The sequence below is a fragment of the Coregonus lavaretus genome, assembly GCF_964263955.1.
Source record: "Coregonus lavaretus genome assembly, contig: HAP1_SCAFFOLD_659, whole genome shotgun sequence".
NCBI lineage: Eukaryota > Metazoa > Chordata > Actinopteri > Salmoniformes > Salmonidae > Coregonus > Coregonus lavaretus.
Genome location: NW_028166415.1, coordinates 219978 through 236829, shown reverse-complemented (window position 1 = coordinate 236829; position 16852 = coordinate 219978). Strand labels below are relative to the sequence as shown.

At 41.5% G+C, this 16852-nt stretch overlaps 2 protein-coding genes across 2 annotated transcripts; both read left to right on the top strand.

Annotated features, from left to right (window-relative positions):
• Nucleotides 1–1173: 1173 nt before the first annotated feature.
• Nucleotides 1174–2614, top strand: LOC311114766 (C-C motif chemokine 4-like). The gene is made up of 3 exons (XM_084189999.1): nt 1174–1294; nt 1519–1645; nt 2282–2614. The coding sequence occupies exons 1-3, from the start codon at nt 1231–1233 to the stop codon at nt 2418–2420; spliced, it is 330 nt and encodes a 109-aa protein (XP_084046125.1). The 5' UTR covers nt 1174–1230; the 3' UTR covers nt 2421–2614.
• Nucleotides 2615–4656: 2042 nt separating this feature from the next.
• Nucleotides 4657–11354, top strand: LOC311114755 (uncharacterized protein; the record flags this gene model as incomplete). The annotated part of the gene is made up of 6 exons (XM_084189990.1): nt 4657–4823; nt 5621–6700; nt 7154–7297; nt 8134–8518; nt 9465–9780; nt 11264–11354. The coding sequence occupies exons 2-6, from the start codon at nt 5645–5647 to the stop codon at nt 11352–11354; spliced, it is 1992 nt and encodes a 663-aa protein (XP_084046116.1). The 5' UTR covers nt 4657–4823; nt 5621–5644.
• Nucleotides 11355–16852: the final 5498 nt, after the last annotated feature.

The window sequence follows — 16852 nt, the reverse complement described above, 5'->3', positions numbered from 1 at the left end:
GTCTTGGGGCCACTTGCCTTGGGGCCACCTGCCTTGGGGCCACCTGTCTTGGGGCCACCTGTCTTGGGGCCACTTGCCTTGGGTCAACCTGCCTTGGGTCCACCTGCCTTGGGTCCACCTGCCTTGGGTCCACCTGCCTTGGGGCCACCTGTCTTGGGGCCACCTGTCTTGGGGCCACCTGTCTTGGGACTACCTGCCTTGGGGCCACCAGTCTTGAGGACCAACGTGGAGCCAATGAGCAAAGGCAGGTTCACCGAATGTGGGCAGCCTGCAGGGACCAATACTGTAGCCCTAATTATTTATAATTCTTCTAAATAAAATGGACTTTTAATAACTGAATTGACTGGAAATAATACCCACTGTCTGTATGTGGATTTAATAAGCAGGATATATTTGATTTCTAAATTGGGGGGGGGGGGGGGGGGGGGGGTTTGTTGCACACACAGAGTCATTAAAGCAGAGGAAGAGGAAGATGGTGATTAGAGGTCTGGGTATGCTGGATCTGAGAAAGACTACTGTGTGAGTACAGCAATTAAGTTATTTGTTTTTATCAACATGGACACATCCTAAAATCTGTATTTAAAAGTTGAAAGATACATAGTTGATTTCAAGTATTGCTTATAAACTAGTTGCTTATGATGTAGAGAACTTAATTTAATCTTAATTGTTCTTGTATTTGATGTAATGTATCATAGTATGTAGTCCACTTTAATAGCCTTCCTTTGATATGCAATTCTCCAGTAAATGTATTCTGCGTATTTCAGAAAAAAGCAGCCTATTGAACATACTGGTGGAAACAGAGGTACAGAGAACTGAGGAAGAGGAACCTAACGAACAGAATGTTGGTTCTTAGAAAGATATTCAGAGTGAATGAGGGTTGGAGGGGAGTTTCCCCCCTCAATTGTCAATGGGTCTGATGGACCAGCTCTCTGTATAAAAGACAGGTCAGATCAGACCTCAGGCATAGAACCAGACCAGAGCATCAGAGACCAGAGAATCAGAGACCAGAGCATCAGAGACCAGAACATCAGAGACCAGAGCATCAGAGACCAGAGAATCAGAGACCAGAACATCAGAGACCAGAACATCAGAGACCAGAACATCAGAGACCAGAACATCAGAGACCAGAACATCAGTGACCAGAACATCAGAGACCAGAACATCAGTGACCAGAACATCAGTGACCATCTCAGACAACACAATCTTCAGCATCTCAACCATCTCTGAACCATGAAGACCCTGACTGCTCTACTCCTCCTGGGACTGCTCTGCTCCCTCCATACCACGTCTGCAGGTGTGTGTGTGTGTGTGTGTGTGTGTGTGTGTGTGTGTGTGTGTGTGTGTGTGTGTGTGTGTGTGTGTGTGTGTGTGTGTGTGTGTGTGTGTGTGTGTGTGTGTGTGTGTGTGTGTGTGTGTGTGTGTGTGTGTATACAGTGTGTGTATGTACAGTGTGTATATGAGTGTATATGAAGAAGCACCATGTGTTGACCAGTGAGTGTGATCGTCCTTTGTTTCCAGCTGTCATGGGGATTGAAGCAATAACTGCCAGAAATTGCTGTGTGAAGTTCCACCCCAGGAGGCTCCCTCTTAATGCAATGGTGTCAGTTTATAAGACCTCTAGTAGCTGCCCTCGCAAAGCACTGGTGTAAGTTAACCACAATGCACACACACACACACACACACACACACACACACACACACACACACACACACACAGAGATTTCTAAAGGCATAACATGTTCTATACCGTTTGTGGACGGGTCCAAATCTGTTGCTAGGGATGCATGGTTACAACCTCCGATACATAGAGACCCTATACTTCACTGTACTGTAGTAGTGATAGTGTAGGATCACTAAGGCTGTCAGAGTTCATCAGTTAACTAAAGGTCACTTTCTGTCATTTTACTGCACTATTGTTATTTAATTGTGATTAATCGCATTGTCTGAAAGCATTCCAAATATACGGAAAACATTAAAAATATATCATCTATAGAGCTAAAAGGACAATGAGATGTCAAAACAAGTTGACGTTGAGGTTATTAAAGAATGTGTGTTTTATCAATTTACCAGAATTTGCTAACAGTTACTTTGGAAAAAATCAAGACGTCAATGTTCTTGTAATGCTTTTTGTATAAAAAAAAATCTTAAATTACAGCTCCATTTGAGCAAATTCTGAATCTGGAACCAGGCTATATCTAGGCTACACTGTACTAGACCAGATGGAGCATTCATATTATAGACTGGATGTCATGAGTGACAATGTGTTGTGACTCTGTTGCAGTTTCACCACAAAGAAAGGGAAGACATTTTGTGTTGACCCTTCTGAAGCCTGGGTCCAGAGTCATGTGACCAAGATTGAGAGCAGATCGACCACTGCCAAGACGACGATGATGTCATCAACCACCGCCACCACCAGCTAACTGCCATAACTGTCAGATCTGTCAAGAAAATAGAATATCATATTTTTGTTGTACATAGAATAATATTATTTTATTCTTATTTATTGACCATAGTGTAAATAGTGTAAAGTTACTGTGTATTTTGAAATTATTATTTTTTGTCAACAAATTCATATGTTTGTTTCAGCAATAAAGCTAAATACGTTCCACATTTTAATAACTAAGTTAATTGTGTTCTTATTGTGGTACTCATACTTTGATTTAAAAAAGCTTCACATTTGTGAGGGAGAGTTTTTCACAACTACTTGAGGCATGGAGCCAGTTACATGGACAGATATAAACTATTTCCATAAACTAGCAGATTCAGCATTTTGGTTGTTTCTTATTTCAGAAAACAATTCATGTGTTACATTTACATTTTAGTCATTTAGCAGACGCTCTTATCCAGAGCGACTTACAGGAGCAATTAGGGTTAAGTGCCCTTGCTCAAGGGCACATCGACAGATTTTTCACCTAGTCGGCTCGGGGATTAGAACAAGCAACCTTTTGGTTACTGGCACAACGCTCTTAACCACTAAGCTACCTGCCGCCCCTGTTACAACTCACAGAACTGCATAGAACTCTGCTTCCGAGAGAACAGAGGTCAACAGTCAGCAACACAGAAACAGAATAAACTGTTCAACTCAGTGAAAAAACGTGATTGTCCTGTTTTTTTTTATTTATTACATTTTACACACTATGGAGGTCGAAATAACACTCTGAAATTGTGATAATGCCCTTTTTAGAGTAAGCTTTTTATAGAAGAAAAAAAGTGCCTCGAATTTCAGTCTGTTCAGGTGGGATGGAGTTATTGGCCCACAGCATGACATCACAATCTGATCTGATTATTATGACCAATGACCAGTCGTCTTTTATTTGCATATGTAGCCTACTTTGAAGAGGTTAAGCAGGGTAGGCTGCAGAGTCTAGACCAGGGTTCTTCAGTTCCGGTCCTGGAGGGCCGAAACACCTCTGTTTTTCATCCTCTCCTTCTTAATCAGGGGCTAATTCAGACCTGGGACACCAGGTGAGTGCAATTAACTACCAGGTAGAAATAAAAAAACAGAAGTGTTTCGGCCCTCCAGGACCGGAATGGAAGAACCCTGATCTAGAGGATCCTATCCACCACTGTATTACAATGTGCATCGGCACAGCCACACAATCAGACTGAGCATTTCAATGGCAAAAAGGAGGCTCGGGAAAATAAATGATACAAAATATATTTTCAAGTTATTTTCATGAAATAAACACACAGTGATTCATTAGACATAATGTTATTTAAACGTTGAATTAAAAAGACTGGGGGCTTTACTGAAGGGCTTTCTGGGGAGTTTAACCACAGGACCTTACAGTGCCTTCGGAAAGTATTCAGACCCCTTTACTTTTTACACATTTTGTTACGTTACAGCCTTATGGAAGAGCTTTAGGAAGAGTCTTTAGCTTTAGGAAGAGTCTTAGTGGTTCCAAACTTCTTCCATTTAAGAATGATGGAGGCTACTGTGTTATTGGGGACCTTCAATGCTGCAGAAATGTTTTGGTACCCTTCCCCAGAACTGTGCATCGACACAATCCTGTCTTGGAGCTCTACAGACAATTCCTTTGAACTCATGGCTTGGTTTTTGGGCAGACATGCACTGTCAACTGTGGGACCTTATATAGACAGGTGTGTGCCTTTCCAAATCATGTACAATCAATTGAATTTAACACAGGTGGACTCCAATCAAGTTGTAGAAATATCTCAAGGATGATCAATGGAAACAGGATGCACCTGAGCTCAATTTCTAGTCTCATAGCAAAGGGTCTGAATACTTATGTAAATAAGGTATTTCTGTTTTTTGTTTGTTAATAAATGTGCAAAACATTTCTAAAAACCTGTTTTTGATTTGTCATTATGGGGTATTGTGTGAGGATTTTTATGTATTTAATCAATTTTAGAGTAAGGCTGTAACATAACAAAATGTGGGAAAAGTCAAGGGGTCTGAATAATTTACGAAGGCACTGTATGTACATCTCAATGTATTGATCTCACTATCAGGCTCTAACCGTTATAATTATACGGGGCTTATGTTAACCTCGGGGAATGTAGGCTACGTGCTCCTCACTGCTCCGTTGCCTCCGAGAGATGCCACGTGCGTAAGGACGCAGGATAGCGGCACGCACTGCGCATGGCTCGCTGGCTAGTTCATCAACGGTGCCACCGCGTCATATCTTCCAACACAGTCCGAACTTCCTCGCATGCCTCTCCGGGCGGCCCATCCACTATAGCTGCTCATATCCACCGGAAACCTTCCCGCCGCTCATTGTGGAGAGCTCTAGCAGAGCTGGGCGTCATGAATTAAAGAAAAGCCTGCGTTTACAAATCTGATCACCAAACCCCGCTGCAAGGTAAAACACATTTATGACTACGATTATTTGAGTTTTGGTTATTGTCTTGCTCATCCTCGATTTATTATCTGATTCTAAAGATCTGATCAGAAGAAAACTACACATGTTGAGAAAACCGTTCTTTTCTCGATTCATCCTTTACTGTCATTGAAAACAATATATTGACACTTATGGCTATTGACATGGCTATAATAATAACACAGTGTCATAATAACGGTTTGTTGTACGCTACAATATAGCACAACGAGTATTTTCCCCATTACATTACGCCCATGTCAGAATAACGGAGAGATATCCTGCTAATTTGTATGCAATACACTTTGGTGGTCCAAATGGATATAAAACCTCAATACAATACACTGCAGAAGTCGCGCCTGCCGTGTGTAAATATAGGCTAAATATGTAGGCTAGACATCTATAGGATTCGGATCTTTGTTCTTGTTTGAAGTCAATACTAGTCCCATATATGGGATGGCCAGAGCCCGTCCCGACCACCTCGTTTCGAATTCAGCAGCACAGAAACCCCGCCCCGACGGAGTCCTCTCTATGTTGCAGGCGGATTCAAAATCGGAGGTTTACTTGCATAATCAGATAATCAGACAGGGACATTTGCGTGTCCCTGTCCATAAAGCCACTAGGCTAGTAATGGGTCCATGGAATCCAGTTAAAGCAGTGGCACAAATGTTTTTGAACTTGTTGTCACCTATTCCTGACACAAGCACTGACTGCATAAAATAGTCATAACAATCAATGGGTTATTTGTGACAGACCAAAAGCTGACCTACTTGTGTTTGCAGTGTGGTGTGGTTGGACCAGCGGTGATGGTTTTGGACCCAGGTGAGGACTGTATGGATCGGACAGATGTCCAGGGGGTCAGAGGGAGCAGCAGCACCACAGACCTGACAGGGCCAGAACCAAGACCGGATCCTCGCAAAACCACCACAAGCGACAGCACCAGACTAGAAAACACCAGACCGGATGCCCCCAAAACCACCACCAACACAACTAGAAAAGAAGAGACCAGACCTGACACTACCAAAACCATTAACACCACCACCACTAGAACAGAAGGCACCAGAGCAGACCCTCCCAAAACCACAGAAGAACCAACACCGGACCCTCCCAAAACCACCACCAGCACCTGGCTCCGTGCCAGGACGAGCAGTGTCACCAAGAGGGAGCGGGTATCCAACTCCCACAATGGACCCCAGCCTCAACCTCAGTTGTTGGGGGCCAATGTCGGCCTTACCCCCAGCCCTAGGGCCAGTGTTTGCTCCTCAACCGACTCCTCTCACCCAGACTCGCCATATGATGGACCGGTGGTCTCTCTGCGGCGGGACGTCACCATGGCAACGGCCTCGTCTCGGAACAAGGTGGCGACCAGGCCCCCACTCCGCCGGCCCCTCAGCCTGGACGTGACGCCCCTGCGTCTCCGTGGCTCTGAGCCCGTGCTGGACCGCAGGGTCCTGCAGCCCCCCTGGCGCAGCGGTGGTGGTCCCTCCGCTGACTCCTCTCCCCCAGCCCGCTCCCTCACCAGCCCCAGCCTGGGCCCCGGAGGCTTGATGCGCCGCAGCGAGAGCACCTGTACCGTCAACAACTCCTCAATGGGCCTCCGGGCCACCAGGGGGCGTATGCGGCCAGCCACCTCCCTTCCCCACATTGCCCGGGGGTTTGGAGGGGCCTCCACGCTGCCCTTGCCTTCCACACCGCGGGGCCCCTGTCTCCTTGTGGCCCTCAGACCCGTTAACCTAGACCAGGAGAGGCAGGCCTTCTTCCAGTCTGACTATAAATACGACCCACAGTTTGAGTACTCGACCCCGGAGCCCAGCACTGTGCTGGAGAAATACAGAGAGGGATCTGGCCTCTTCCTCACACAGGTAGGTCTCTCTATCTGGCAAAGATATTAGATGATAGGAAGATAACCCACTCTGGGGATTTCTGCATGTTTAGTTATTATGTTCATTTTGTGGCAAATTAACTTGAAACTTGAAATGTCATTGCTTGCTCTTCAAGGTCCTGAAATCGTTGTTTGCTCTTCCTGGGCGTTTCTCTCTCTCTCTCTCTCTCTCTCTCTCTCTCTCTCTCTCTCTCTCTCTCTCTCTCTCTCTCTCTCTCTCTCTCTCTCTTCTCTGGGCGTTTCTCTCTCTCTCTCTCTCTCTCTCTCTCTCTCTCTCTATCTCTCTCTCTCTCTCTCTCTCTCTCTCTCTCTCTCTCTCTCTCTCTCTCTCTCTCTCTCTCTTTCTGGGTGCTTCTCTCTCTCTAACGCTCTCTCTCGTTCTCTCTCTTTCCCTCCTCTGTCTCTCTGGGTTGATCTCTTTCTCTCTCTCTAGGCTGTTGGGATTATGGAGTGTATTCTGAGGAAGTTTGGTAACTATGAGAACTTTGAGGAGGTGACGGGAGGAAGTATTTTACCGAAGAGTAGAGTCTGGGCTGCTGCACGCAAGTACCTGCAGAAGGAGAACTGTGTAGGAGAGGTGAGTGAGTAGTGTGTTTGAGGGTTGGTGTGTTATGGGTAGTGTGTTTGAGGGTTGGTGTGTTATGGGTAGTGTGTTTGAGGGTTGGTGTGTTATGGGTAGTGTGTTTGTGGGTTGGTGTGTTATGGGTAGTGTGTTTGAGGGTTGGTGTGTTATGGGTAGTGTGTTTGTGGGTTGGTGTGTTATGGGTAGTGTGTTTGTGGGTTGGTGTGTTATGGGTAGTGTGTTTGAGGGTTGGTGTGTTATGGGTAGTGTGTTTGTGGGTTGGTGTGTTACGTGTAATGCAGTGGAGGCTGCTGAGGGGAGGACGGCTCATAATAATGGTTGGATTGGAGTGAATGGAATGGCATCAAACCATGTGTTTGATGTATTTGATACCATTCCACCGATTCCTCTCAAGCCATTACCACGAGCCCGTCCTCCCAAATTAAGGTGCCACCAAACTCCTGTGGTGTAGTGTGTTTGAAGGTTAGTGTGTTAACAAGATGTCTTTGTGTAATGATGATGATAACCTTGTCTAGAGGGTGGTGGTCTGTGTGATGATGATGATAACCTTGTCTAGAGGGTGGTGGTCTGTGTGATGATGATGATAACCTTGTCTAGAGGGTGGTGGTCTGTGTGATGATGATGATAACCTTATCTAGAGGGTGGTGTGTCTGTATGATGATGATGATGATGATGATGATGGTAATGATGATAACCTGGTCTAGGTGGTGGTGTGTCTGTATGATGATGATGATGATGATGATGATGATGGTAATGATGATAACCTTATCTAGAGGGTGGTGTGTCTGTATGATGATGATGATGATGGTAATGATGATGACCTGGTCTAGGTGGTGGTGTGTCTGTCTGAGGAGCTGCTGTCGCAGGCTGTGATGATGGTGGAGAGTTGTCGTCCCACTCTGACGATCAACCTGTCTGGAGCACGACAACACTGGCTGGAGGGCATGTTCAGGCATGAGATAGGTACACTACACTGGCTGGAGGGCATGTTCAGGCATGAGATAGGTACACTACACTGGCTGGAGGGCATGTTCAGGCATGAGATAGGTACACTACACTGGCTGGAGGGCATGTTCAGGCATGAGATAGGTACACTACACTGGCTGGAGGGCATGTTCAGGCATGAGATAGGTACACTACACTGGCTGGAGGGCATGTTCAGGCATGAGATAGGTACACTACACTGGCTGGAGGGCATGTTCAGGCATGAGATAGGTACACTACACTGACGGTACCATACAGCATGTTGTCACCGTGTGGGGGATCTGGGATGTGTTTATCACTGACGGTACCATACAGCATGTTGTCACCGTGTGGGGGATCTGGGATGTGTTTATCACTGACGGTACCATACAGCATGTTGTCACCGTGTGGGGGATCTGGGATGTGTTTATCACTGACGGTACCATACAGCATGTTGTCACCGTGTGGGGGATCTGGGATGTGTTTATCACTGACGGTACCATACAGCATGTTGTCACCGTGTGGGGGATCTGGGATGTGTTTATCACTGACTGTACCATACAGCATGTTGTCACCGTGTGGGGGATCTGGGATGTGTTTATCACTGACGGTACCATACAGCATGTTGTCACCGTGTGGGGGATCTGGGATGTGTTTATCACTGACGGTACCATACAGCATGTTGTCACCGTGTGGGGGATCTGGGATTTGTTTATCACTGACGGTACCATACAGCATGTTGTCACCGTGTGGGGGATCTGGGATGTGTTTATCACTGACTGTACCATACAGCATGTTGTCACCGTGTGGGGGATCTGGGATGTGTTTATCATCCTCACAGCATCATAAATTAGTTATGAGTTATCATTTCTGAGTTCTACGCAAACACAACTCAGTATTTGTGTTGAATTTGTTCACCAGCCATATCCACTACAGAAGCCAAGTAAGGCTAGTCTAAAATGAACCATCCTTCATCTCTCTCTCCCTATCAGGTATACACTGCCTCAATACCTTCCTGTTATTCCATCTCTCTCTCAGGCAAACATTACCTGAAATAAACCTTCTTCCAGCTCTGTCACACACAACCTTAATACAATTCCATGATTTTCATCGCTCTCTCTCTCAAACATTACCTGAAATAAATCTACTTCCATCTCTCATCTCTACATCCCCATGTTATTCCATCTCTCCCTCCCAGGAACCCACTACCTTCGGGGTGTGAACAACAACCTGCAGCCCTGGTCCACTTCCGCAGGCAGGAAGCAGTATGGCCTGAAACCGGCCAATCCCACGGAAGAGGGCCTGGCAAGCCTGCACAGTGTGTTGCTACGGAAACAGCCCTACCTGTGGCGCGCCGCTCTGCTCTACTATACGGTGTACCACGCCGCCAGGATGAGCTTCAGCCAGCTCTTCAGCCACATCGCTCAGTTCGTCCAGGATCCCGCGGTGCGCTGGGAGTACTGCCTCAGAGCCAAGAGGGGACAGACGGACACCTCGCAGCCTGGTGGGGGACAGTGTGTGTCTTTGATTGTGTGAGAGTGTGATTGTGTGTGAATAGACTCACCATTGCACATGTACCAGTGGTAGATACAGTGCCTTCGGAAAGTATTCAGACCCCTTGACTTTTTCCACATTTTGTTACGTTACAGCCTTATTCTAAAATTGATTAAATTGTTTTTTTCCCCTCATCAATCTACACACAATACCCCATAATGACAAAGCAAGAACTGGTATTTAGAAATTTAAAAAAAAAAGAAAAAACTGAAATATCACAGGTGAGGTGAACCTTCGCCCCAGTCTGAGGTCCTGAGCGCTCTGGAGCAGGTTTTCCTCAAGGATCTCTCTGTACTTTGCTCCATTCATATTTTCCTCGATCCTGACTAGTCTCACAGTCCCTGCCGCTGAAAAACATCCCCACAGCATGATGCTGCCACCCCCATGCTTCACCGTAGGGATGGTGCCAGGTTTCCTCCAGACGTGACGCTTGGCATTCAGGCCAAAGAGTTAAATCTTGATTTCATCAGACCAGAGAATCTTGTTTCTCATGGTCTGAGAGTCTTTAGGTGCATTTTGGCAAACTCCAAGCGGGCTGTCATGTGCCTTTTACTGAGGAGTGGCTTCCGTCTGGTTCTTGGTCACCTCCCTGACCAAGGCCCTTCTCCCTCGATTGCTCAGTTTGGCCGGGTTTGTGCCTTTCCAAATCATGTCCAATCAATTGAATTTAACACAGGTGGACTCCAATCAAGTTGTAGAAACATCTCAAGGATGATCAATGACCTAAGCTCAATTTCAAGTCTCATAGCAAAGGTTCTGAATACTTATGTAAATAAGGTTTAAAAAATGTCTAAAAACCTGTTTATTGTTTGTCATTATGGGGTATTTTGTGGAATGAAGAGGAAAATCTGTAATTTAATCCATTTCAGAAAAAGGCTGTAAAGAAAAAAAAATTGAAAAGTCAAGGGCTCTGAATACTTTCGGAATGCACTGTAAATTAAGGCCTGCATTCAATCTGGTCCGTGTTAGATCCCCGTTATAGCATTTAAAGGTATATCCTGATTGAGCCATAAATGCGATCGCAGCAAACGTTGGGTAAAATGCCTTTAAAAGCCACATTGTCGGTTGTCCAGCGCGCTTCTCTATGAATTGAATCCCGGCCTAAAGCTTTATTAGTGTTGTATCGACACAACAGCAGTAAACAATGAGCAGACATTACCGAAACATAGCTTGCAGATTATACCAGTCACTTTACCGGGATTTCAGATACATTGTTTCATTCTGTTGTTGATGGTGACTAAACGCTAAGCAGTATTTAGACCTACTTCTACATTTCATCCCCTCCGTTCACTTGAGTAGTATGTGGATACATCCCAAATGGCACCCTATTCCCTACATAGTGCACTACTTTTGACCAGAGCCCTGTATAGGGAATAGGGTGCCATTTGGGCCACGGTCTGTTTACGTCTACATTTCCCTCTTCCTCATGTCTGTCCGTTGCAGCATCACCATGGGACAGCTGTACGAGAAGGAGAAGGACGAGGACGGCTTTTTATACGTGGCGTACAGCGGAGAGAACACCTTCGGTGTCTAGACCCACCTTCATCATCATCATCATCATCATCATCAGCCTTACTTACGACAGAATACAACACCTGGCCACACCCCACCCCAACCCTAACTGACACCCCACCCCTGGTAGAAGCCCTGGGAAACCCCAGAGAAATGAAGTGAAATAAAGAGATTAAGAGAGTGATCAGTTGAGTGAAATGAGTGTCACCTGTCTGTCTAATCTATTCCTGCCCATGTTGTATCAATGCTGTTTACATTCATTTATTAATATGTTTATTATTATTTTTGAAGTTATGTATAGTGATAAAAATAGGAATGACTGTTTTGTTTGTTTGATGTTTTGTGCTTTACTTTAGTTTAGGTGCTTGGAGGTTGTTTTTTTCATTCGCGAAATAATATTTTTGTTTGAAGTTTCACTTTCAGTTTGGCTGTTATCCTTGAAGATTTATATTTCAAATAATTTTAACTATTTGAACGGTAAGGTAGCTGGATGACCTAACCAATAAAAAATGTGAATAATCCTTGTGTTTTTATTGACCTATACCAGGGTTCTTCCACTTCGGTCCTTGAGATTTTTGATCCAGCCCTAAAGTAACACACAGACTATGTTATTACAGCATTATACCAGTTCATAAAGTAACAGACTGTTATTACAGCATTATACCAGTTCATAAAGTAACACAGACTGTTATTACAGCATTATACCAGTTCATAAAGTAACACAGAGACTGTTATTACAGCATTATACCAGTTCATAAAGTAACAGACTGTTATTACAGCATTATACCAGTTCATAAAGTAACACACAGACTATGTTATTACAGCATTATACCAGTTCATAAAGTAACACACAGACTATGTTATTACAGCATTATACCAGTTCATAAAGTAACACACAGACTGTTATTACAGCATTATACCAGTTCATAAAGTAACACACAGACTATGTTATTACAGCATTATACCAGTTCATAAAGTAACACACAGACTGTTATTACAGCATTATACCAGTTCATAAAGTAACACAGACTATGTTATTACAGCATTATACCAGTTCATAAAGTAACACACAGACTATGTTATTACAGCATTATACCAGTTCATAAAGTAACACACAGACTGTTATTACAGCATTATACCAGTTCATAAAGTAACACACAGACTATGTTATTACAGCATTATACCAGTTCATAAAGTAACACACAGACTGTTATTACAGCATTATACCAGTTCATAAAGTAACACACAGACTGTTATTACAGCATTATACCAGTTCATAAAGTAACACACAGACTGTTATTACAGCATTATACCAGTTCATAAAGTAACACACAGACTGTTATTACAGCATTATACCAGTTCATAAAGTAACACACAGACTGTTATTACAGCATTATACCAGTTCATAAAGTAACACACAGACTGTTATTACAGCATTATACCAGTTCATAAAGTAACACACAGACTATGTTATTACAGCATTATACCAGTTCATAAAGTAACACACAGACTGTTATTACAGCATTATACCAGTTCATAAAGTAACACACAGACTGTTATTACAGCATTATACCAGTTCATAAAGTAACAGACTGTTATTACAGCATTATACCAGTTCATAAAGTAACACAGACTGTTATTACAGCATTATACCAGTTCATAAAGTAACACACAGACTATGTTATTACAGCATTATACCAGTTCATAAAGTAACACACAGACTGTTATTACAGCATTATACCAGTTCATAAAGTAACACACAGACTGTTATTACAGCATTATACCAGTTCATAAAGTAACAGACTGTTATTACAGCATTATACCAGTTCATAAAGTAACAGACTGTTATTACAGCATTATACCAGTTCATAAAGTAACACACAGACTGTTATTACAGCATTATACCAGTTCATAAAGTAACAGACTGTTATTACAGCATTATACCAGTTCATAAAGTAACACACAGACTGTTATTACAGCATTATACCAGTTCATAAAGTAACACACAGACTGTTATTACAGCATTATACCAGTTCATATAGTAACACACAGACTGTTATTACAGCATTATACCAGTTCATAAAGCAACACACAGACTATGTTATTACAGCATTATACCAGTTCATAAAGTAACACACAGACTATGTTATTACAGCATTATACCAGTTCATAAAGTAACACACAGACTGTTATTACAGCATTATACCAGTTCATAAAGTAACACACATACTGTTATTACAGCATTATACCAGTTCATAAAGTAACACACAGACTGTTATTACAGCATTATAGCAGTTCATAAAGTAACACACAGACTGTTATTACAGCATTATACCAGTTCATAAAGTAACACACAGACTGTTATTACAGCATTATAGCAGTTCATAAAGTAACACACAGACTGTTATTACAGCATTATACCAGTTCATAAAGTAACACACAGACTGTTATTACAGCATTATACCAGTTCATAAAGTAACACACAGACTGTTATTACAGCATTATAGCAGTTCATAAAGTAACACACAGACTGTTATTACAGCATTATACCAGTTCATAAAGTAACACACAGACTGTTATTACAGCATTATAGCAGTTCATAAAGTAACACACAGACTGTTATTACAGCATTATACCAGTTCATAAAGTAACACACAGACTGTTATTACAGCATTATACCAGTTCATATAGTAACACACAGACTGTTATTACAGCATTATACCAGTTCATAAAGTAACACACAGACTGTTATTACAGCATTATACCAGTTCATAAAGTAACACACAGACTGTTATTACAGCATTATACCAGTTCATAAAGTAACACACAGACTATGTTATTACAGCATTATACCAGTTCATAAAGTAACACACAGACTGTTATTACAGCATTATACCAGTTCATAAAGTAACACACAGACTGTTATTACAGCATTATACCAGTTCATAAAGTAACACACAGACTGTTATTACAGCATTATACCAGTTCATAAAGTAACACACAGACTGTTATTACAGCATTATACCAGTTCATAAAGTAACAGACTGTTATTACAGCATTATACCAGTTCATAAAGTAACAGACTGTTATTACAGCATTATACCAGTTCATAAAGTAACACACAGACTGTTATTACAGCATTATACCAGTTCATAAAGTAACACACAGACTATGTTATTACAGCATTATACCAGTTCATAAAGTAACACACAGACTATGTTATTACAGCATTATACCAGTTCATAAAGTAACACACAGACTGTTATTACAGCATTATACCAGTTCATAAAGTAACAGACTGTTATTACAGCATTATACCAGTTCATAAAGTAACAGACTGTTATTACAGCATTATACCAGTTCATAAAGTAACACACATACTATGTTATTACAGCATTATACCAGTTCATAAAGTAACACACGGACTATTATTACAGCATTATACCAGTTCATAAAGTAACACACAGACTGTTATTACAGCATTATACCAGTTCATAAAGTAACACACAGACTGTTATTACAGCATTATACCAGTTCATAAAGTAACACACAGACTGTTATTACAGCATTATACCAGTTCATAAAGTAACACACAGACTGTTATTACAGCATTATACCAGTTCATAAAGTAACACACAGACTGTTATTACAGCATTATACCAGTTCATAAAGTACAGACAGACTGTTATTACAGCATTATACCAGTTCATAAAGTAACACACAGACTATGTTATTACAGCATTATACCAGTTCATAAAGTAACACACAGACTGTTATTACAGCATTATACCAGTTCATAAAGTAACAGACTGTTATTACAGCATTATACCAGTTCATAAAGTAACACACAGACTATGTTATTACAGCATTATACCAGTTCATAAAGTAACACACAGACTGTTATTACAGCATTATACCAGTTCATAAAGTAACACACAGACTATGTTATTACAGCATTATACCAGTTCATAAAGTAACACAGACTGTTATTACAGCATTATACCAGTTCATAAAGTAACACAGACTATGTTATTACAGCATTATACCAGTTCATAAAGTAACACACAGACTGTTATTACAGCATTATACCAGTTCATAAAGTAACACACAGACTATGTTATTACAGCATTATACCAGTTCATAAAGTAACACACAGACTATGTTATTACAGCATTATACCAGTTCATAAAGTAACACACAGACTGTTATTACAGCATTATACCAGTTCATAAAGTAACAGACTGTTATTAAAGCATTATAGCAGTTCATAAAGTAACAGACTGTTATTACAGCATTATACCAGTTCATAAAGTAACACACAGACTATGTTATTACAGCATTATACCAGTTCATAAAGTAACAGACTGTTATTACAGCATTATAGCAGTTCATAAAGTAACAGACTGTTATTACAGCATTATACCAGTTCATAAAGTAACACACAGACTATGTTATTACAGCATTATACCAGTTCATAAAGTAACACACAGACTGTTATTACAGCATTATACCAGTTCATAAAGTAACACACAGACTGTTATTACAGCATTATACCAGTTCATAAAGTAACACACATACTTTTATTACAGCATTATACCAGTTCATAAAGTAACAGACTGTTATTACAGCATTATATGGGAAGGCAGGTAGCTTAGTGGTTAAGAGCGTTGAGCCAGTAACCGAAAGGTCGCTGGTTCTAATCCCCGAGCCGACTAGGTGAAAAATCTGTCGATGTGCACTTGAGCAAGGCACTTAACCCTAATTGCTCCTGTAAGTCGCTCTGGATAAGAGCGTCTGCTAAATGACCAATTTATTTTTATTTATTTATACCAGTTCATAAAGTAACAGACTGTTATTACAGCATTATAGCAGTTCATAAAGTAACAGACTGTTATTACAGCATTATACCAGTTCATAAAGTAACAGACTGTTATTACAGCATTATACCAGTTCATAAAGTAACAGACTGTTATTACAGCATTATACCAGTTCATAAAGTAACACACAGACTATGTTATTACAGCATTATACCAGTTCATAAAGTAACACACAGACTATGTTATTACAGCATTATACCAGTTCATAAAGTAACACACAGACTGTTATTACAGCATTATACCAGTTCATAAAGTAACACACAGACTATGTTATTACAGCATTATACCAGTTCATAAAGTAACACACAGACTGTTATTACAGCATTATACCAGTTCATAAAGTAACACACATACTGTTATTACAGCATTATACCAGTTCATAAAGTAACACACAGACTGTTATTACAGCATTATACCAGTTCATAAAGTAACACACAGACTGTTATTACAGCATTATACCAGTTCATAAAGTAACACACAGACTGTTATTACAGCATTATACCAGTTCATAAAGTAACACACAGACTGTTATTACAGCATTATACCAGTTCATAAAGTAACAGACTGTTATTACAGCATTATACCAGTTCATAAAGTAACACACAGACTGTTATTACAGCATTATACCAGTTCATAAAGTAAC

Bases quoted from the DNA above. Each gene is read 5' to 3' on its own strand.
- LOC311114766 (XM_084189999.1), top strand. From the start codon at position 1,231: ATGAAGACCCTGACTGCTCTACTCCTCCTGGGACTGCTCTGCTCCCTC. The intron at 1,295-1,518 runs GTGTGTGTGTGT...CTTTGTTTCCAG, and splicing joins CCTCCATACCACGTCTGCAG to CTGTCATGGGGATTGAAGCA. The intron at 1,646-2,281 runs GTAAGTTAACCA...ACTCTGTTGCAG, and splicing joins TGCCCTCGCAAAGCACTGGT to TTTCACCACAAAGAAAGGGA.